This window comes from Athene noctua, chromosome 16, assembly GCF_965140245.1.
Source record: "Athene noctua chromosome 16, bAthNoc1.hap1.1, whole genome shotgun sequence".
Classification (NCBI taxonomy): Eukaryota; Metazoa; Chordata; class Aves; order Strigiformes; family Strigidae; genus Athene; species Athene noctua.
In genome coordinates, this window is record NC_134052.1 from 1375898 (window position 1) to 1396643 (window position 20746).

Sequence of the window (20746 nt, forward strand, 5' to 3'; positions counted from 1 at the left end):
TGGGGGACCAGAGATGTGTCCAAACTCCCTGTCTACCTCCTCATGATACTCACTTGGTGTAGCTTTGCTCTGTGCCACCGGCCAAGCACCTGCAAGAGAAACATCTGTGTAACATCTCAATGGAGTCCCCAGACACCTCTGCGAGCCCACACAGCCTCTGGCACTCACTGAAGGCTAGCACGGGGGTCACAGGCAGCATTGTCCCTCTGGGCTACCTCTGCCCTCAGCTCAAGCAGGGCTTCTTCAGTGGAAGGCTTTGGCCAGAGGCAGTGAACAGCTGGGTGGCTTCTGCATGTCCTGATATGCCTTCGTTGCCACAAACCACCTTCTGTCTCACAGCATGTTTGGGTGATGTAGGAGTGAGGAGGGCAGGGAAAGGATGGGTTGTGGGACTGGAGCTGTGTAGGACAGGTGGCAGCTTGTCCAGGGATCCCACAGTGCTGAAGGCTGCAGCACCTGTAGCTCCCTGCCCTCCTGCAAGCTGCAGGCAGGCACGTCCTGCCCTCCTCTGACTGTGCACAACCTCTGCCATGACTGGCCCCAGCAGGAACAAAACTGCAGGGCTCAGGGCTCGGCAGATGGGGTTTCTATGGCTGTAATCTAGTGGGGAAGGGTGAAGCAGCCACTGAACTTCTCCGGGGCTCTCGGCTGCCCCACGTGGTCCTCCCTAGACCCCCTCTACATTTTTCTTTCTTCCCGCTTCAGCCCTTTTGGTCTCCCATGGAGATACCATGGGGTAAGAGAAGTTTTGCAGCAGGGTGTCCTATGGCCTTCTTTTCTGGGCACCTCTTCTGGCCCTGTCTCCTGTCTAACCCCCCGTTTGCCTCCCCCAGGCTCAACCGATTCTTGGCATCTCCCTTCAGGCCCAATTATCTCAACAGCTTCCACTGTCCACGCTGGGCTGAGGGACACCAGACTGCTCTGGCCTCACCAGTGCCCAGGCTCACCCCGCTGGGTCTGCCCTGGATAACGCAGGCCAGGACAGAGCTGGTGGCATTGCCGTGGGGCCCATCCATGGGCACGCTCGACTCTTTCCTCACATCCCCCAGCCAGACACCTACCTCTGGGTGCAAGCCCAGGGCACGTGCCCATGGAAAGAACTTTGCCCTCTGTCATCACTGTAAAGGGGTTGCTGCATCCAGCAGCCTGAGAGGAGGCTGCCACAGCTCCACGCCCCCAGGTCCAGCCAGTTGTGGAGCCGACAGCCTATATCCAGCAGGCAGGCATGCCTGCACCACACATGCAGGCACACATATATACACCTCGATCAATACATCGAGCGCCCACACAAACAGCACCAACGGCCTCATCCTGCTCCCCTCTCTGGCTGATCAGGATGTACACCCTGAGGCGAATTTGAGCTTAAAACCAAAAAGCTTTGATGAACCATGTATTGGGCAGAGTCCTAACCGTAAGCAGTTCTACAAGGAGTCTGAAAAGATGCAGCATGAGCCAATTCCTTGTATACACTTGCACCAGCACCAAAGCATCAATCCTGTGAGCATGGGTTCATCCCCCAGAGCCAGCTCTACTGACCAAATGTGGCTCCTCAGGGATTACATGGCATGATGGCTACAAGACAGGGCTGCTGCACTTCTTACCTCACCAGAAAGGAAAATTTCACTCCTAGACAGGAGTCGATGTCCCTGGCATTCCTGCTCCCAGCCAGTTTAACCCTTTCTGCAGCTGGACATCCTCACCTGCCATGCCAGATCATTCCTTGGTCGCAAATTTCTATTGCTGAGCAGTTACACCTTCACCTGCCATGGCTTGTCTATGCTCCGTGCACTTGCAGATGAGCTTTTTACCACATAATGTAACAACTGCCAGTTCTAGGGGCTGCTGGACTCTGGTGGGACAGCTGGCTCTTCCCTTCTGGTGCAGCAGAAGGGATGTGCCTCACCGTCCACCTGGCTGGCTGGTGGGTCCTGGCACTGCTGGGGGACTCCATCTCCATCCCTGAAGAAGAGGAACATCACGCCCCAGCACTGGCACGTGTAGCAGATGCTCATGGTTGTTCCTAGTCCCACCACAGCTCTGAGCTTCATGGGGATGAAGAGTTTGGGAGAGTGTGAATCTGCATGGAGAGGGAATGAAGCCATGAGGCACCGACCTGAACACCATTGTGGTCAGGAGCAAGGTGACAGAAAGAAGGCGGTGAGGGGGCTTCCTTGAAGAGGTGTCCCACTGCATCCCCTGAAATTTGTCCTACATTCACCCCAAGGCAGCATGTCCTATAGGTGCTCTTATCGTGACATGTTCCAAGTGGTCTCCATGTCTTTGTAATCTTCATACAGTCTCTGTGGGCTGTCGTCCATGCAGCCTCAGTGTGGTGTCCCTGTGGTTCTCACGTGTCTGTGCAGTCAGTGGGATTTTCTGTGGTCTCCACATGTTCTGTAACAGTCCATGTGCCTAAATTGGTCTCATGTAATTTATGCAGTGCAAGTGATCTCCATATGGTCCCCATGATCCATTTGATACAGCCCCTTGATCCAGGACAGTTCAGATGACTCTGTTGGCCAGTCATAAGTAAGGGACCAGAAACTACACCCTGGGGTCCCTGTGCCAGCCTTGTCCTTAGCACAAGGTGCTAAGATGTCCCCCTGTAACCTCTCTCCAGAGAATCTGTGGACACTCACTGGTGTACTGTCCTGCCTGAGCAGCCCACAACATGTAGTGAGATGGTAAGAGAGGGACAGAGGGAGGGACAGAGGGAGGGACGGAGGGATGAAGAGGATCTGTGAGGCCCTGGTCTGACATAGGTGCCCTCCACAAAGCACATCCTGGTCCCACATCTTCCTGGATATATGTCTGGCTCCTATGTGTTGCCCCCAGATATGTCTTGGTCCCTCCTCACCTTTGACACATGTATTGTCCCACATTTCCCACCCGGACACATGTCCTGGTTCTACCTCCCCCCAGAAACACCTATAGATGGCCATAGGTCCAGCTCAGTGCCCAGCTGAGTCCACAACAGGGATCCTTGCTGGCCCCATACCTCACCGGCCCCATACCTCACCAGCCCCTCTGTCCCTGACTGTCCCTGGGCTCAGGGACTCTGCAGGACAGGGACAGCCCATTTCATTTGTTCCCCAGTGCCTGTGTCCCTGGAGATGCCTTTCTCAGTGCCCTCCAGGTCCTTCTATCCTCCCATTCCCTCTGTCCTCACACAGTTCTTGTGACTGGGAGATGTCCTCAGCTGCCTGTCCATGGGGACATGCCACATGAGATCTACCAGGTCTACCAGGCAGGGACATCCCTCTAAGAGGTGACCTCTTTGAAGGAGTCAGGTGGGCTCATGGTCACCCAGAGTTTCCTTTTGACTAGGGGATTTGGAAGACACCTGCTGAGCCTTCCCTCCCATCAACCCCAACACAGCCCTTCAACCCATGGCCATGTCCCCATGTCCCCCCTATCCCACAGACGTGTCTCAAAGTGCCCCTCTTGCTATGTCCCACGTGTACCCCACCATTATAGCCACATCCCAGTGTCTCCCTGACCTGTAGCAATGCCACCCCAAAGCTCTGTCTCTGTGTCCCCATATGCCATACGAAGTGCCCCTGCTCACAGCAATCCCACCCCATAGACAGCTATGTCCCATGTAACTCCATCACCCCATTGCCGTGGCCCCACGGCCACCTGCTCCATAGCCATAGCCCAATGGACTCCATCCCACTGCCATGGTCTTGGGGCCCATGACACACAGACATGTCCCTGTGGGCCCTGACCCAAAGCCTCTGCCCCATGGCCATGACTCTGTGGCCCCAGGCCTATAGCCATGGTCCCATAGTACTCTGCCTCACAGACATATTTCCATGTGTCTTTGTCCCATTGCCATATGCTGGTGGCCCCATAACTATAGCTATATCCCTATGCCGCCCCTGCCACACTGCCATGGTCCCCAACCCATAGCCATACCCACATGCTCCCCCCACCCCCCGCCACATCCATACTCAGAATCACAGAATCATCTCGGTTGGAAAAGACCTTGAAGCTCCTCCAGTCCAACCATGAACCTCACACTGACTGTTCCCAACTCCCCCAGATCCCTCAGCGCTGGGTCAGCCCGACTCTTCAACCCCTCCAGGGATCCCGGGGACTCCCCCCCTGCCCTGGGCAGCCCATTCCAATGCCCAACAGCCCCTTCTGCACAGAAATCCTTCCTCAGAGCCAGCCTGACCCTGCCCTGGGCAGCTTGAGGCCATTCCCTCTTGGCCTGGCACTTGTTGCTTCGGTCAAGAGACTCATCCCCCCTCTCTGCACCCTCCTGTCAGGTAGCTGTAGAGGGCCATGAGGTCTCCCCTCAGCCTCCTCTTCTCCAGACTAAACCCCCCCAGTTCCCTCAGCCGCTCCCCAGCAGACCTGTGCTCCAGACCCTGCCCCAGCTCCGTTGCCCTTCTCTGGCCACGCTCGAGTCATTCAATGGCCTTTTTGGGGTGAGGGGCCCAAAACTGAACCCACCCATCCAGGGGCGGCCTCACCAGTGCCGAGCCCAGGGCTCAGATCCCTTCCCTGTCCCTGCTGGCCACGCTATTGCTGACACAAGCCAGGATGCCATTGGCCTTCTTGGCCACCTGGGCACACTGCTGGCTCATTATGACCCCCCCCCAGGTCCCTCTCTGACTGGCAGCTCTCCAGCCATTCCTCCCCAGGCCTGTAGCCCTGCTGGGGGTTGTTGTGGCCCAAGGGCAGCCCCCGGCATTTGCCCTCAGTGAAACTCCCCCAGTTGGGCTCAGCCCATGGCTCCAGCCTGTCCAGGTCTCTCTGCAGCCTCCCTACCCTCGAGCAGATCAACACTCCCACCCAGCTGGGTGTCCTCTGCAAACTGACTGAGGGTGCCCTCGATCCCCTCGTCGAGATCATCAGTAAAGATGTTAAACAGGAGTGGCCCCAACACCCAGCCCTGGGGGACACCACTCTGACCGGCCGCCAACCAGATTTAACTCCGTTCACCACAACTCTCTGGGCCCGGCCATCCAGACAGTTTTTTACGCAGTGTGCCCATCCAACTCCTGTCGCCCAGTGGCCACACCCCATAGCCACATCACCATTGCCTGACCTGATGGTCCTTGCCCCATAGCCATATTCCCTTGTCCCTGCCCCATAGCCATGGCCTCAGGCCCTCACCCCACCGCGACCTATCGCTGTATCCTCCTGGCCAAGTGTCTCTCAGCGGCCCCCGCCCCCCCTTCCCCCCGCTTCAATTTTTCAGAACCGAAAGGCGTTTTCCGCGAGGAAACGAAACTGCAGGGGGAGGGGGTGGAGCCAGGGCCGGCGGAGCCAGCGTGACTCAGACACCGGGGAGCGCATCGGGCAGCGCATCGCCGGACACGGTGTCCCCCCACAGCCCCTCTCATGGCCCACAAGGAGCCGAATGCGTGAGTGGGGCTGTGGCGAGGGGGGGCACCGGGGTGTTACTGAGGTTTTATGGGGGACGTGAGGGATGGCTGGAGACTTCCTGGGGGTTACTGGGGGCTGCTGGTGGGACTGGGGACTCAAGGGTTACTGGGGAGACTTGGAGGCTTGCTGGGGGTATATGGAGAAGTTTCAGTGTTGCTGGAGGATCCCAGAAAGAGATGGGGGCCTTGGGCGGGGGGGGGGGGGGGGGACGACGACGACACACACACAGACCTCGGAGGTGGTTGTTTCAGTGGAGCCCGGGAGGACATGGGGTCCTTGACCCCCCCCAAGAAGTGGGACATCCTGAGGGATCCGAGCAGGACAAGGGGGTCTTGGCTGCCCATGGAGGTGAGCTCTGCTCTGCTCCCCCCGCCCCTTCTCTCCACTTTGCAGGGAGACCTTCTGCCAGCGGGCACCCATCTTCCTTGACTACCTGCACAGTATCCTGCAGAAGTACCCCGATGGGGGGCAAATCCTCAAGGTGAGACCCCCAGGGAGCCCAGCAGCCCAGGCTCTCTTGCCCAGCTGGGCAGACAGACCACAGGCAGCTGGGGTGGGCGGTGGTCCTTGCCCAGCACCAAGCCCTGGACCTCGCTGGCCAGCCGGGAGAGCTGGTCAGTGCTTTTCTCTGGGGGCTGGGGGGGCGCAAGGTGTCCTAACGCTGATCCCTGAACCCAGGAGCTGGTGCAGAATGCGGACGATGCTGGTGCTAACAAGGTCGTGTTTGTGTCTGACGAGCGGGAGTTTGACGTCACCAGAGGAGGGCTGGAGGGCACCCAGGGTGAGAGGCACTACGGGCACTGGGAAAAACTGGACAAAGCGCAGGGGTGGCACTGGCAAGTAAACTGGACAAAGCGCAGGGGTGGCACTGGCAAGTACTTGGGAGGGTTTGGGTGATACTGGTGAAGAACTGAAGAAAGATCACGGTGGACTGGGGGAACTGGAACCAATGAGGTGTTCTGGGATGTGTTGTGGGCACTGAGAGTACTGGGAGGACTCAGGGGTACTGGGGGCACTGAGCGGGATTTTGTGGGACTGGAGGGGAAACTGAGGTTGTGGAGATACTGAGTGTGGGTCACAATGCTCCCTACATGTCCCAAGTCTCCCCTGACCCATGGTCCTAACTCCCCAGGCCCAGCCCTCCTGGCCTACAATGATGCCCTGATGTCCCCCCGGGACTGGACAGGGATCCTGCGCCCAGGCGTGTCACACAAGCGGGAGGACCCCAGCACTGTGGGGCGCTTTGGCCTGGGCTTCACCTCTGTCTACCACCTCACAGGTGAGCAGCACTGGGGGCCTCAGCTGGGACTGAACTGGGGGTGTACTGGAGGCACTGAACTACAGGTGCTGGGGAGTACTGGGGGGCACTGAGGGGGTGCAAAATGGAGGGCTGTGTCTGAAGTGAGGAAACCTGAAGCACCGGGAGGCTGGAAGGCTGGATGGGGGCGGAGGGCAGGGCTGCAGAAAAAAACTGAGGGAGGACTGATGAATTGGGATTAAGCTTGGGATCATGGGAGGCACTGTGGGATCATCGATGGGCTGGGACGATTCAAGGAAGCAGTGGTGTCCATGCCATCCCTGTGGCCTCATGGTTCTTAATGTCCCCAGACCTGCCAGGTGTGCTGAGCCTCCCATCCTTGGGGGTGCTGGATCCCGAATGCCAGGTGCTGCCAGGTGGTGGTGCCCGCTGGGATGTCTCTGCAGCCCGGGACCTTCCTGGCCTTTTCGAGCCCTTCTGGGCTGGGCTGGAAGCTGTGGGACAGCACCGTGGCTCTGCCCATGGCACCCTCTTCCGCTTCCCCCTCCGCCGGCAACCCTCAGAAATCACTGCAGCGGTCTCCGATCCTGGGCGCCTCCGTAACCTCCTCCAGACCTTCCTTACAGAGGCCCCTCTCGCCCTCCTCTTCCTCCGCCACATCCGTCACGTGGCGGTGCACCACGTGGCCCCAGATGGAGCACAGACACTCATGGGGACCCTTGTGGCATCCCCTCAGCCTCTCCCTGTGCCAGGGCCATCAGGGGATGAGGGACTGAGGCTGTCGTGGCGCCTGGTGGCCCTGCACGGGGATGGGGTGAGGGATGGGAGCAAATGGCTGGTGGCCACGGGCAGGGCCATGGAGGGGCCGGCCGTGGCACTGGGCGCAAAGCTGGGGTGCTGCCCTGAGCTGAGCCTGGCACACCCCCTCTGTGGGCCCTGCCAAGGGCGGCTGTGCTGCTTCCTACCCCTGCCAGCCACAGACGAGATGACCACAGGGCTGCCCGTCCACGCCAGTGCGCCCTTCACCCTCTCCGACGACCGCCGCCATCTCCGCTGGCCTGAGGAGGACAAGAAGGATGGGGAAGATGCCCGCTGGAATGCTCTGCTGCTCCTTGGCCTCCTGCCACAGGTCTACAGCCACATGGCTGCTGTGGTCGCGGCTCTGCCTGACACAGACACCTACAGGATCTGGCCAGACCCCAAGCACACGCCAAGCAGTGGCCGCGTCCACAGTTTGGTGACCCATGTCTGTCGGGAGCTGGCAGCTGCCCGCACCCTGGTGCCAGCCGCAGAGAGGGCCGCGGGGCGGCTGCGGGCCGCTGAGGCTGTGCTGCTGCCAGAGGCCATGGGGGACATGGCCACACGGCAGGTGGTCCAGGCCTTTCTGGTGGCAGCTGGGGAGCCAGTGGCTGAGGTCCCAGCCCATGTCCACAGGGCACTGGCGTTGGGGATGGTGGAAGGTGTACGGGAGGCCACAGCAGGCCACGTGCGGGAGGTGCTGCGTCGCCATGGGACCGTAGGCCTCCCCGCCGCCGACCGGCTCTCCCTGCTGCGCTATGTGGCTGGGGATGGGCGCCATGCTGAACTGCGGGGTCTCCCCCTCCTGCCTCGTGCTGATGGGACCTTTGTGGCCTTTGGAACCGAGTCAGCCATTGTCTACGTGGACACGTTGGACTGCCCCAGGTGAGTCTGTGGCCTCAGGCATCCTCATTCCCTGCAGGAGTGAGCAGGTGAGCCAGTTACCTAGGGCACAGCACCCGCTCTTGAGCTGAACGTCCCCGTGGTCAAACCTGAACATTTGGGTGTCTCACTGCCCTCCTCCTCTCCCTCAGTATCACTGGGTGGGAGCTGAGCCAGTGTCCAGGAAGCTGCCTGCCCTCATTACTCCTCTAGTCCTCCAGCATCTCCATTTGTCCCCACAGGGAGCTCCTGCCTGGCCTGGCTGGGTCATTCCTGCCCTCAGACCTGGAGCCAGGCTTGGACAGCCTTCTGCGAGGCATTGCTAAGGCGGGTAAGAGATTGGAGGGTCCCTGGATCTCCTTTGAGTCTCTTCATCTTCCTCTAAACCTCAACAGCCCTAGGCACCCTTGTACACGCTGGGGCTCCTCTGCAGCCCCAGTATCTCTCTGTACCACACTGATACTCCCTATACATACCTGGAGCCCCTGAACCCTGTCCAAGGCCCCGCTCCGGGCTTCCCCCATCCATTTAACAGGACTGTAGATCCCAAGTCTCACTGTCTCTGGTTTGGGGTGTGTTGTCTGAGCCCAAGGCCACCTCTCCTATCCTGCATCTCCCTGTGTCTCTGGGGACTCCACTGTCCCTGCTGTTCTTAGAAGTTTCCTCTGTCTCCTCTGTTCTCCCTTGGATCCTGGGTCTCCCTGTGTTCCCCATCTGAGGACCTCTGTGCCCCCCAGTAGTGGTCCTGCTAATACCTTTTTCCCTCTCAGCTCTCCTCTGTCCCCACCAATCTGGGGTTCCACTGTTCCTCCTGTTCAGGACATCCACTGTCCTTCCAGAGCCCAGGTCCTCCCATCCCCAGTATGGGGGGCCCCCCAATCCCCTGCAGATCTCAGGTTCTTTCTCCCCTGGGTCCCCCTGCCAGGTTCTAGGTCCCATGTAGTCCTCATCCAGCCTCTGCCTCCCACACACAGGTCTATTCTCCAACCTGGTTCTGCTGGACCCAGCTGTGACTGCCCAGACCCTACGCTTGGCTCTTCCCCCTACCTGGACATCCCAATCTTCAACCCCAGTGACCTGGTGCCCGGCCAAAGGCTCCCCCCAGCCTCCAGCCTCCTGGTTCCCAGCCCTGTGGCAATTTCTGGCCCACCACGTGGAAGACCTGAGCCCTCTGGAGGGGCTCCCTCTCATCTCCCTGGCCCCACTGGGTTCCCCCAGCATCCGTCTGGCTCCGCTGCTACCCCAGTCCAGTCTTATCTTCCAGACATGGGAGGACCAGTGCCTGCCACCTGCTGTGGCCTCTGTGCTGGAGGTCTTGGGTTGCCCAGTGGTGCCACCAGGCATGTGGCACCGTTCCCTGTCCCTCTATGTCCTGCCTCCATCCCCCCTCAATGCCTTGCGGGCCCTGGGCAGGCAGGGAGTCACAGTTGTGGCCCCCCGCCTGGCCTCGCTGCCTGCTGCGGATGTGGTCACACTCCGACTCTACCTGTCAGACCTCCCCTCCCTGGAAAAGCAGGACAGGGCCACACTGGCTGCTCTGCCCCTCTTCACCCCACTCCCCTGCTTGGCCACCCCACAGCCCACGGAGCTGGTACCAGCTGGTGCCACCCCTGCCCTGGAGCCGCAGATGGAGGTGCCCAGAGATGTGGTGCTGCCAGAGGCCATGTTGCAGTGCCGGGATGAAGCTGACCGGCGGCTCCTCGGGAGGCTCAACACGTCCTTCACCAGTGTAGCCAACGTGATGCTGGAGGCCATCAGAGCTGTGGACCAGGGTGCCTATGCAGGGCGAGCAGCTGAGACACAGGCTCTGATGCTCTGGGTACTGCAGCATGGAGACATCCTCTTTGCACAGAGTCCCCTGCTGAAGCAGGCCTGCAGCAGGCTGGCCTTCCTGGAGACTCCCAATGGCCCCGTGTGCCCACGAGACCTCTATGACCCTTGCGAGAGCACCTTGCAGGCACTGCTGGGCCCTGAGCACTTTCCTCCTGCCACCTTCCGCAGTCCACCTGTTCTCCGTGCCCTGAGAGCCCTGGGCTTGCGGCACGGTAAAGGCTGCCTGGAGCCTTCAGACATCCTAAAGGCTGCAGCAAGTGTGCGTCAGGGTGACGCAGTGGCTCTGAACAGGGCTCAGGCACTGATCAAGGTCTGTAACCACCCCAAGGCACTGGCTGGCTTCAGCGCTGCGAAGCTTAGGGAGCTCCAGGCCCTGCCATGGGTGCCTCGTTCCAAGTGCACTGGAAGTACCTGGCAAAAGTTCCTGCCCCCCAAGGAGCTGCGGTCCCTCCAGTACGAGCCCCTGGTGGGGCTTGCCATGCACCTGACTGGTGCCTTTGTGCCAGAGGCAGAGAATAAGCTGGGACTGAACCAGACCCCACCACCAGAGAGTGTGTGGAAGCAGCTGAGACAGCTGGCAGTGTGCAGGGACATGGGTGAGGTAGGTCCTGCACTCCGGCCTGTCTACCAACATATGCAGGAAAACCTGAAGACCTTTAGGGCTGCCCCCGATGATGCTGTGGTGTGGACTGGGTCTGGGTTTGTCCCGCCATGTGATGCTGTACTGGGTTATCCTGATGAGCTGGATCTGGGGATGCTGGTGCCCCGGGTGCCCCCTGACTTCCTGCCCTACAGCTGCCTCTTCCAGGCTTGGGGGGTGCAGGCGAGGGTGAGTGAGGAGAGGGCAGTTGCAGCCCTGCACTGCCTGGGGCGAGATATAGACACACGCAGCTCCAGAGAGGGCACTGCAGCAGAGTTGCAGGTGGCTGTAGCTGTCCTGGAGTGGCTTAAGAGTCGGGGGCACCAGGGCAAGGGCACAGTGCCAGTTCCTGTGAGGATCTCGCAGGGCTCAGGCTTTGCCCTCCGCCCAGCTGCCTCTACTGTGTACCTGGACATGGAGCTGGAGGCAGAGGAGGATGTTCAAGAGGTGGTGCATGAGTCAGTGCCATCCAGCACAGCCATATTCCTTGGGGCAGAGCTGCTCAGTACGCGGGTGCTGGGGCCAGAGCTGTTCACGGCCTGTGGCCCCTCAGAGCCCATCACCTTACGGCTCCGCAACATCCTCCGGGAGTATGGTGAGGAAGGCGACCTTTTCACAGAGATGGTCCAGAATGCAGAGGATGCTGGAGCTACTGTGTGCCGCTTCCTCCTGGACCTCCGACCCTGCAGAAAGGCCACCTCCGGACTGCTAGACCCCAACATGCTTGCATGCCATGGTCCAGCCCTCTGGGCCTACAACAATGCCCTGTTCACAGAGGATGACCTCCGTAACATCACACGAGTTGGGGCTGCTACAAAGGAGGGCCAGGCAGGCCAGATCGGGCGTTTTGGGCTGGGCTTCAGCTCTGTCTACCGTGTAACAGATGTGCCAGCAGTGCTGAGTGGGGAGACAATGCTCATCTTTGATCCCAATGGCACCCATTTGGGCAAGCACATCCCCAAGACTGGCTGCCCTGGCATCCGCCTGGATTTCTCCAGACGACCACGCATCCTCCGTGCCTTTGCTGAGCAGTTCTGGCCCTACCATGGTATCTTTGGGTGCCGCCTGCCTGAGTCAGGACCCTTTCCAGGGAGCCTTTTCCGCCTGCCTTTTCGCACTGAAGAGGAAGCTGTGACATCCCAGATTTGCTCAGAAGCCTTTGGTACTGAGCGCATCCAGTCCCTTGGCACCGGCTTCCTTGGCTCTAACCGGCTCCTGCTGCTCTTCCTGAAGAAGGTGAGGGAGATGTCCTTGGAGATGCTGCCAGACACGGCCACCTCTGCGGAGCATACCATGCCTCTGGCCATGCTACGGCGAAAGGAGATTCGGGACTTGGGGGCCCCTGGGGACCCCCCAAGCTGGGCAGCCATTGAGCAGCTCACAGCCTGTGAAGAGGCATCCAAGACCACATGGCACTACCTAGTTTTGGTGTGTCAGAGTGATGGGAAGTTGCTGCAACTGTTTCACCAGAACAAACAGGCAGGGCTCCATTCTCTGCCTCCCATGGCTGGTGTGGCTCTTCCCCTTGCCCTTACTGCAGATGGCAAGTGGGTGCCGCGTTTGAATGCTGAGAAGGGACAAGTCTTCTGCCACCTTCCCATACCAGTCGCCTCAGGGCTGCCAATCCACGTGCACGGGGCCTTCAGCATCCTCTCAAACCGCAAGGGGCTGTGGGACACGGCGGAGCGGGGTGAGTGGAACCGGGCGCTGCTCCGCAATGCTGTGCCGCTTGCCTGGCTCCGGGCACTGGACCACCTCCGCACCATGCATGAGGCAGGTGAGTTGAAGAGCTATGAATATCATGTCTTCTGGCCGGACACTAACACTGCCCGTTACCCCTTTACGGAGGCTGTGACTGGTTTCTACGAGGCTGTGACAGCCAAGAATGGCCCCAGGCTCTTCTCTGATGGCTGCTCATGGTGCTCACTGCAGGATGCCCGCTTCCTGCACCAGGCTGTGGTCAGACACCCCAAGCTGGGTGCCGTGGCAAAGCGTGTCTTTGTCACTATCCTGCCCCATCCCCTGTTAGCTGTGGCCTTGCCAGAGCATGTGCAGAGGGGCCTCGGACAGGCAGTGGATGCTGGCACCTATGACTGGCCCCGCTTTTACTGTGAACTTGTGCTTCCCAACTTGGAAGACCTCTCTGTTGTTGACCGGGACTCACTGCTTCTCCATGCACTGGATATGTCCCATGATGATGTAGACAAAGTGCTGCAGAGAGTGCCCTGCATTCCTGCCACCCCTCATGGTCATCTGCAGCTCATCAATTGCCTGGTGCATCCCAGAGGCCGCACTGCCTCTTTATATGACCCTAAGGATGGGCGCTTCCCCACTGGGGACGCCTTCCTTTCCCCAGAAAGACTAAGCCGACTGGAGAGGCTGGGCATGGTTAAGGACACAATGGCCCTGGCAGAGCTACTGGAGCGGGCAAAGACAGTGCAACTTATCTGGACCAAGGACCATGCCCAGGGCTACCGGAGGTCTGCCTGCATCCTTGAGCTGCTTCAGGATGCAGTGGAAAAGAGGGTGAACAACACCTTGCAGGCAGCTTTCCAGACTCTGCCCTTCCTCCCTGGTACACTGCCCACTGGTGAGAATGTGCTGTTGCCTGCTGCCCAGCTCTACCATCACCACTGCGCCCCACTAGTGGGGCTCATCCACCCTGTCTTGGCTCCTGAAGTGCTGGGTGAAAATTTCAGCCTCTCCAAGGAAGTTGCATCCTTCTTGGGGCTGGACCGGCAGCTACCAGCAGCGACAGTTCTTGAGCAGCTGAAGGCACTGACCCGTAGCTCCAACGCTCTCCCTTTGGAGAACCTGCAGAACAAAGCCCACTGCTGCTACAAGTACCTGAACATGCTGCTCCAGAGAGATCACTCCAACTGGGATGAGGTGGCTTCTGCGGTGGCCCAAAAGGAGCCCTTCGTCTTGATAGGCTCCCACTTTGTGCCAGTCACCGCTGTCGCTGAGACGCTGTCATTTGAGGCTGTCCCATATCTTCACCAGCTCCCAGAGCAGTACCATCTCTACAGCCAACTCTGGAAATGTGTGGGGCTGCGCCACACATTCACCTGGGATGATTATGCCCAAGTGCTCTGCACCCTGGCAGACAGGCATGCTGGAGAGCCACTGCCAGCCAGGGAGCTGAGTATGGCCTTGCAGCTGGTGTCTTTTGGCCTGATGGCAGATGACAAAGAGCCAGATGCCTACCAGACCCAGCAACTCTTTCTGCCTGATCAGGAGGGCATTTTGCGTCCACGGGACAAGCTTCACTTCAATGATACGCCATGGATGCCAGTGGACAGAAATGTCCTGCTGTGCCATGAACAGCTGTCCCGACCCACAGCCCTGCGCTGTGGGGTGTCTACCACACGCCACCGGGCACTGGAGAGGAGCCAACTGCTCACTGTGGACCTGAACCTCTGGGCACAGCCATTTGGTGCCCGTGAAGACTTGCCTACACGACTGAAGAACATCTTGGGCGAGTACCCAGCATCTGCTCGTGATATCGTGACAGAGATGCTCCAGAATGCAGATGATGCTGGTGCAAGTCTTGTGCACTTTGTCTGGGACCGGCGGCAGCACCCAGCGGCTGCCACTTTCAGTGAGAAATGGAATGACCTGCAGGGCCCTGCCCTCTGCATCTACAGTGACAGCCCCTTCCAGCAGCAGGACATTGAAGGCATTCAGCGTCTGGGGGTGGGTGGCAAGCAAGGCCGGCAGGATGTCACAGGCAAATTTGGCCTTGGCTTCAACACTGTCTTCCACTTTACTGATTGCCCAGCCTTCCTTACTGGAGACAGTGCTTTGTGTGTCTTTGATCCCCATCTCCACTACGTGCCTGTAGCCACAGTTGAGAGTCCTGGTGGGATGTTCGCTGTCAACCCTGAATTCAAGAGAACCTTTCAAGACATTTATGGCACCTTCCTACCCTCCTTCTTCAACCTGAACCAGGGTGTCCTTTTCCGGCTGCCCCTCCGCACTGCAATTGGGGCTGCTACCTCCAAGGTGTCTGGCATGGTTGTGAGGGACCAAGACCTCATGGCCATGGAGACAGTACTGGCTGAGGAAGGTGAGGACTTGGTGCTCTTCCTCCGGCACCTCCGCACGGTGGTCTTCTCTGAGATCCCCCGAGATGGGAGGCAGGTGTTGGAGAGGCTGCGGGTGGCCACAGAGTTGACAGATCGTGATGCAGAACTGAGACGGGGTTTTCAAGCGAGATTGAGCCAAGCTGTGGATGGGAACAGCCCCACCTCTGTCTCCTATAACATGGCAGTCAAAACCAGCAAGGCCAAGACCAGCACTGTGTGGAGGGTGATCTCCCAAATCGGGGTGCAGGAGGGGGCAGAGGAGTCTCCGGTGCTTGAGCGTCTGCCCTATGGAGCTGTAGCTGCCCGCCTGAAGCCACTGGGCTTGGACAAATTCACAGGCAAAGTTTTCTGCACCCTCCCACTGCTGCTGGCCACAGGCCTGCCTGTGCACATCAATGCCAACTTCTCTGTGGATGCAGCCAGACGCAATCTCCGCCAGGACCGAGGCAGCACAGAAGCAGCCTGGAATGGCTTCTTGCTCCAGCGTTTGGTGGCTCCACTATACTGTGCCTTTCTCACTAGGCAGTGGAAAGCTCTGGGACCTGAAGGGCTCCAGTACAAGTCCCTGCAGGTCTGCGAGAAGCACCTGGCCTCCCATTACCTCCAGTTCTTCCCTACTGTGAAAAAGGTGCTACCTGTCTTTCAGAACCTGGTGAGGGATGTCTATAGGCACTTAAGTCATGCCCGTCTGCCCCTGGTGCCTGTGTACCACGTGAAGCCACCTAAAAATGTGGTGACAATGACCTGGGCATCTCCAGGTGGTGGGGACGTGCTAACAGAGCCATACTTCCTTAAGGCAGTGCCTGAGCAAGCTCTCCAGAACGTGCTGCAGCACCTGAACATGAACCTGGTGCCAGCATTCTCCCACCTGCGGCAGATCTATGAGGAGTTCTCTGAAGCCCATGTGGATGCTGTTGCCTTGCAGCCACACACTCTCCGGCGCTTCCTCAAGGTCCTGGCAATCCCCGTGCCCTGCATGGTGGCTGAGACACCCCTGAGGACCCCAGAGAACTGCTCCATCTTGCTGAAACTCTGCCTGGATCCCACGGATGTGGACCAAGCAGAACTGGAAGGCCTGCCCTTGATGGCTACACATGATGGCTGCCTGAAAGCCCTCAGCATCCACCACCCAGTCTTCGACAACACCTTTGCCCACCTCTTCCCCCACCATCACCACTGTTTTGCTGACAAATTCACTTCTAACTTGACACTGCCTCGCTTTGTGAAGAAACTTGGCCTCCTGGAGGCCATACCATTCATCGAGAAGGCACTGGGTCAGCTGAACTGGACCAAAGAGGGAGAGAAATGGCTCAAGGATCTGTGGAAGTTCTTCAGCACTGTCTACACACCCATAAAGGCCAAAAAGGACTTGGAGGCAGACATGAAGTCATTCATGAATCATCTCCAGGATGTGGTGGTGCTGCCTGTTCAGGGGCATGAGAGAGGCTCAAAGCACCTACTGCCACTATCCTCCCTCCCCAGTGTTCTTTTTCAGTGTGACACAGAGGTGGCCAAGGTGCTGCACAAACTGGGCATCCCTATGCTCCTACAGTCTCTGCTGCCTCTTGACTTTGCCTACCACTGCCTGAAGGCAAGGGCACTGCAGGCTAAAGAGCCCAGGGCTGTGCTGGCCCAGCTGGCAAAAGCCAGAGCTGATCTCTGCTGGAAGGGCTTAAACGACTGGGAAGTTACTGTCCTGCTGCACTTTGTGCGGGGACAACTGGATTCATCGGCAGTGAAGCAGCTCCGGCTCCTGCCTCTCTTCCGGAAGTATGGTGGGGGCTATGTACCTGTGGCACCCTACCACAAGGTGCTAATGCTCAGCAGTCACTTCCCAGAACTGACCCGGGGTGCCCAAGCCCTGTACAACCTGGATAAGGATGTGTTGCTGCTCACATCAGACAAGATCCACCAGGACCTGGCCAAGGATTTGCAGTGGGAGCTTACAGATGACCAGAAGCTCTTCCTGACTGTGGTGCTGCCTCGGCTGTCCCAGCTCACAGTGCAAGAGCTCATGGAAGCTGTGCGCTTGTTCTTTGTTCTGCAACCCATCTGTGATGCTAAGTTCAAGGAAGCTGTTGTGGCAGCTTTTCAGACTGTGGCCTTTATACCCAATGCCCACGGTGTGCTGTGCCGGGCCTCCTACTTCTATGACAACACGCTCTCCTTCCACACTCTGCGGCTCCAACACCGCTTTGTGCCCAAGTCTTTCTTTGCGGAGCTAGATGGCAAGCAGGAAGCTGCTAAGGATTTTCTCCTTCAGCTGGGTGTCCGCACCAGCCTCTCTGAGGAGGATTTTGTGGCACTGGCCCAGGAGATAGAGCAGCAAGCAACTCAGGGTGGGTGCCACAGTGAAGACCTGCTGGCGCAACAGCAGGAGATGCTCAAAGAGCTTTGCACCCTGTTGGGCAAGCCTGTGTCGGAGGCTTTCCTGGGGCAAATTGCCTCAATCCGCTTCCTGCCTCCACTGGACATCCCCCCAAGCCTGATCAACCTCCACCCCCCATTTTCTGCCTGCACTAAGCCTGTAGCCCTGAAGGGCAGTATTTACCACTGCCAAGAAGATGTGGCTGAGCTCGTGTGGACATCAGCCACCATCCTGCCAAAGTCCTTTGAACAAAAGCGGGACCTCCTGGAGGCCATGGGAGTCCTTGTAGAAATACCCACTGCCCTGGTGATGGCCAACCTGGAGCAGGTGTGCAGGGCAACCTGCCAGACACAGCAGCAGGTGAACACACGGGCCAATGTGCTCCAGAAGGTGTACAACTTCTTGCAGACCCATCTGAAGGAGGTGGACACAGGGCACCTTGCTGAGCTGCCTGTGGTGCTTGCCAAGTCAGGGGACATGGCCATGCCACATCAAGTGGTGACATCACTCCCAGATGAGGCTGACTTTTTCCCCTATCTTCTCACGCCTGACTCCCACGTGGCTGCCTATGGAGACCTCCTGCAACACCTTGGGGTGGTCCTGCTCCCCACACTGACTCACTACAGCCATGTCCTGGCCAAAATCCACCAGGAGAGCCATGCCAGTGGGATTCTCAGTACTATCCAGAAGAAGACAGTCTTGCTGGCCACAAGGCACTTCTTTAAGCTGCTGCAGGAGGCACGGGAGCCCCCTGATCTCTCCACTGTGGATGAGCTGTACTTGCTGAGCACTGCTGACTGCCTAGAGTCATCCCACAGGTTGTACTTCAATGACTGCGTGTCCTCAAATATCTCTAAAGCTTTGGAGAAGACCTTTGTGTTTATGGCTGAACTGCCGGGGACCGGGTGTAATACCTGGCAGCTGCTGCAAATGCTACCACAGCACCTGCGGCCACGGGCACTCTCAGAGGTGACAGAGCAGAGGCTGGAGCAGGGCAGTCCACGGCCATGTCGCTACGGTTCTCACTGCCCTGGGCAAAGGCGTCTGCAGACCCTGCTGGTATCACCATGGTTTAGGATGGGGCTAAAGACTCTGCTCCGGTGGCAGAGCCACAGGGCTGTGATGAGAATAGAGGGGGATGGCTGCTTTGCAGTGGAGCAGCTGAAAGTGCAGTGCTGTGAGGACATCTGCACTATGCTGGTCCACCGTGGTGCCAAGGTGGAGGGCAGCTCCCAGCCACGAGTCATCCATGTGTGCTCGTCTGGTGGTGCCCAGCGGCTCCTCTACATCCGGCATGCAGAGATGGTGCTGGACCGTCACCAGCTGAGGATCCTGGAGACACTAGCTCAGGAGATCAATATCATCCTGGGTGGACAGCTGGATGCACCCACCTTGTCAGTGCTGCGTGAAATGCTGGTATGCCAGGAGCCACGGGATGTGGCCTTTGTTCTGGAGGAGAATGATGTGGCGCTGATGGGTGCTGCACCAGAGACAGAGGAGGTCATGGCACCAGAGCTGGAGCCAGAGCTGAAGCGGATGCAGGAGGAGGCTGTGGCAGAGGGGAAGCCATGGAAGGATTGGCACAGCCTGATGCCAGAGGTGAATGGCAATGTGGGTCACAGCCTGGCAACCCAGCGCTACTTCTGGGGATGGGAAGGCCATGGCTCCTGGTTGTCCAAGGCCATGGCCCTGACTCCGTCCATCCCAGAGGCCCAGCGGTGGTTACAGCAGGCCGAGAGTGACCTGCAGGCAGCCCACAATGACATAAGGCGCTGCTGCCCCAACTGGGTCCTCTTCAAGGTGCACCAGGCCCTGGAGAAGGCGCTGGTGGCTGTCATACTTTGCCATAGTGAGGCCTTTGAGGCGCCAGTGGGGCTGCTGGGAGTGGCCCAATGGCTGGAGGCAGTGGACCCAAAGCTGAGGGGCCTGACAGAGGAGGTGGAGTGGTTGCATGGCTGTGGCGTAGATAGCAAGGCCACCCAGTACCCGAGTTACCACCCCTTCCCCATCACTCCCAACAAGGCCTTCAACAGTGTGGATGAGGAGGGGGTGCTGAAGCGGATGCAAGGAGTGCTGGGGAGGCTGCGGGACCACGTGGACAGAATGTGAGGATGTCCCCACAGAGGGAGCATTGCCAGCTGGGCCACAGGACCACCACAGACCTGTCCGGACTATGGCAGGAGGGGGATGGGAGCAGATGGGGGGCCTAGGCCACTGAAAGTCATGGGGTAGCATGTGCCATTGGCATGCCTTGTGGGGGGTGAAATAATGTACAATAATAAATGTTGCCGTGCTGGTAGACTCTTCACTAAACAGGGTGGTCAGGGGGCATGGAGAGGTCATGGCTGACTGGGGGTGTGTGGAAGGTGAAGGTGGTGATGAAAGGGTTTAGAGGACTGTGGTGAGTAGAGCTTGGCTAGCTACCAGGTGCCAACCAAGCTGCTTTATCACTCCCTGTCTTTGACAGGACAGAGGGAGAAAATATAATGAAAATCTCATGGGTCATGATAAGGACAGAGAGATCACTCACCAATTACTGTCACAGGCAAAACAGACTCGACTTAGGAAAATTAATTTAATTTATTGCCAATTAAGCAGAGTAGGATAATGAGAAAAAGAACAAACCTAAAAACACCTTCCCCCCACCCCTGCCTTCTTTCCAGGCTCAACTTCACTCCCAACTCTTGTACTTCCTCTCCCAAGCTGCGCAGGGGAATGGGGAATGTGGGTTGGGGTCAGCTCATAACACTTCATCTCTGCTGCTCCTTCTTCCTCACGCTGTTCTGCCCAGCGCGGCGTTCCTCCCATGGGAGATAGTCCTATGCTAACTTCTCCAATGTGGGTCCTTCCCATGAGCTGCAGTTTTTCAAGCATGTGTCCTTTACACAGGGTGCAGTCCTGCAGGAACAGACTGCTCCAGCATGGGTCCCCCACGGGGCCATGGGTCCTGCCGGAAGACCTGCTCCTGTGTGGACTCCTCTCCACAGGCTGCAGCTGCTGCCAGGAGCTTGCTCCTGTGTGGGTTTGTCATGGGCTGCAGCTCCCTTCAGGACATCTCCACCTACTTGTATTTACCCCCGGCTGCAGGTAGATCTCTGCTCCACCGTTACCCCCCAGGGGCTGAAGGGCACAGCTGCCCCACCACCGCCTGCACCACAGACTGCAGAGGAAACCTCTGCTCTGGCACCTCCTCCCCCTCCTTCTCTCTGACCTTGGTGCCTCTCAGGTTGTTTCTCTCACAGATCCTCACTCCTCCCTCCCAGCTGCTGTTGTGCAGCAGTTTTTACTCCTTCTTTAATATGTTAAATATGATGAGTGATGTTCGTGAGGGGTCAGTATTGGGACCAGCATGGTTTAACATCTTTGTCGGTGACATGGACAGTGGGACCAAGAGCACCCTCAGCAAGTTCTCCCATGAGCTGTGTGGTGTGGCCAACATGTTGGAGGGAAGGGATGTGCCATCCAGAGGGACCTGGACA

At 58.4% G+C, this 20746-nt stretch overlaps 1 protein-coding gene across 1 annotated transcript; it reads left to right on the forward strand.

Moving 5' to 3' along the window:
• The first annotated feature begins 5109 nt into the window (after positions 1–5109).
• LOC141967146 (sacsin-like) lies at positions 5110–19627 on the forward strand. Its single transcript, XM_074920594.1, has 8 exons — positions 5110–5285; positions 5794–5881; positions 6079–6181; positions 6533–6679; positions 7009–8341; positions 8581–8669; positions 9313–18767; positions 18801–19627. The coding sequence occupies exons 1-8, from the start codon at positions 5110–5112 to the stop codon at positions 19374–19376; spliced, it is 11967 nt and encodes a 3988-aa protein (XP_074776695.1). The 3' UTR covers positions 19377–19627.
• The last annotated feature ends 1119 nt before the right edge of the window (positions 19628–20746 follow it).

Bases quoted from the DNA above. Each gene is read 5' to 3' on its own strand.
- LOC141967146 (XM_074920594.1), top strand. From the start codon at position 5,110: ATGGCCTCAGGCCCTCACCCCACCGCGACCTATCGCTGTATCCTCCTG. The intron at 5,882-6,078 runs GTGAGACCCCCA...CCCTGAACCCAG, and splicing joins ATGGGGGGCAAATCCTCAAG to GAGCTGGTGCAGAATGCGGA. The intron at 8,670-9,312 runs GTAAGAGATTGG...TCCCACACACAG, and splicing joins GCGAGGCATTGCTAAGGCGG to GTCTATTCTCCAACCTGGTT.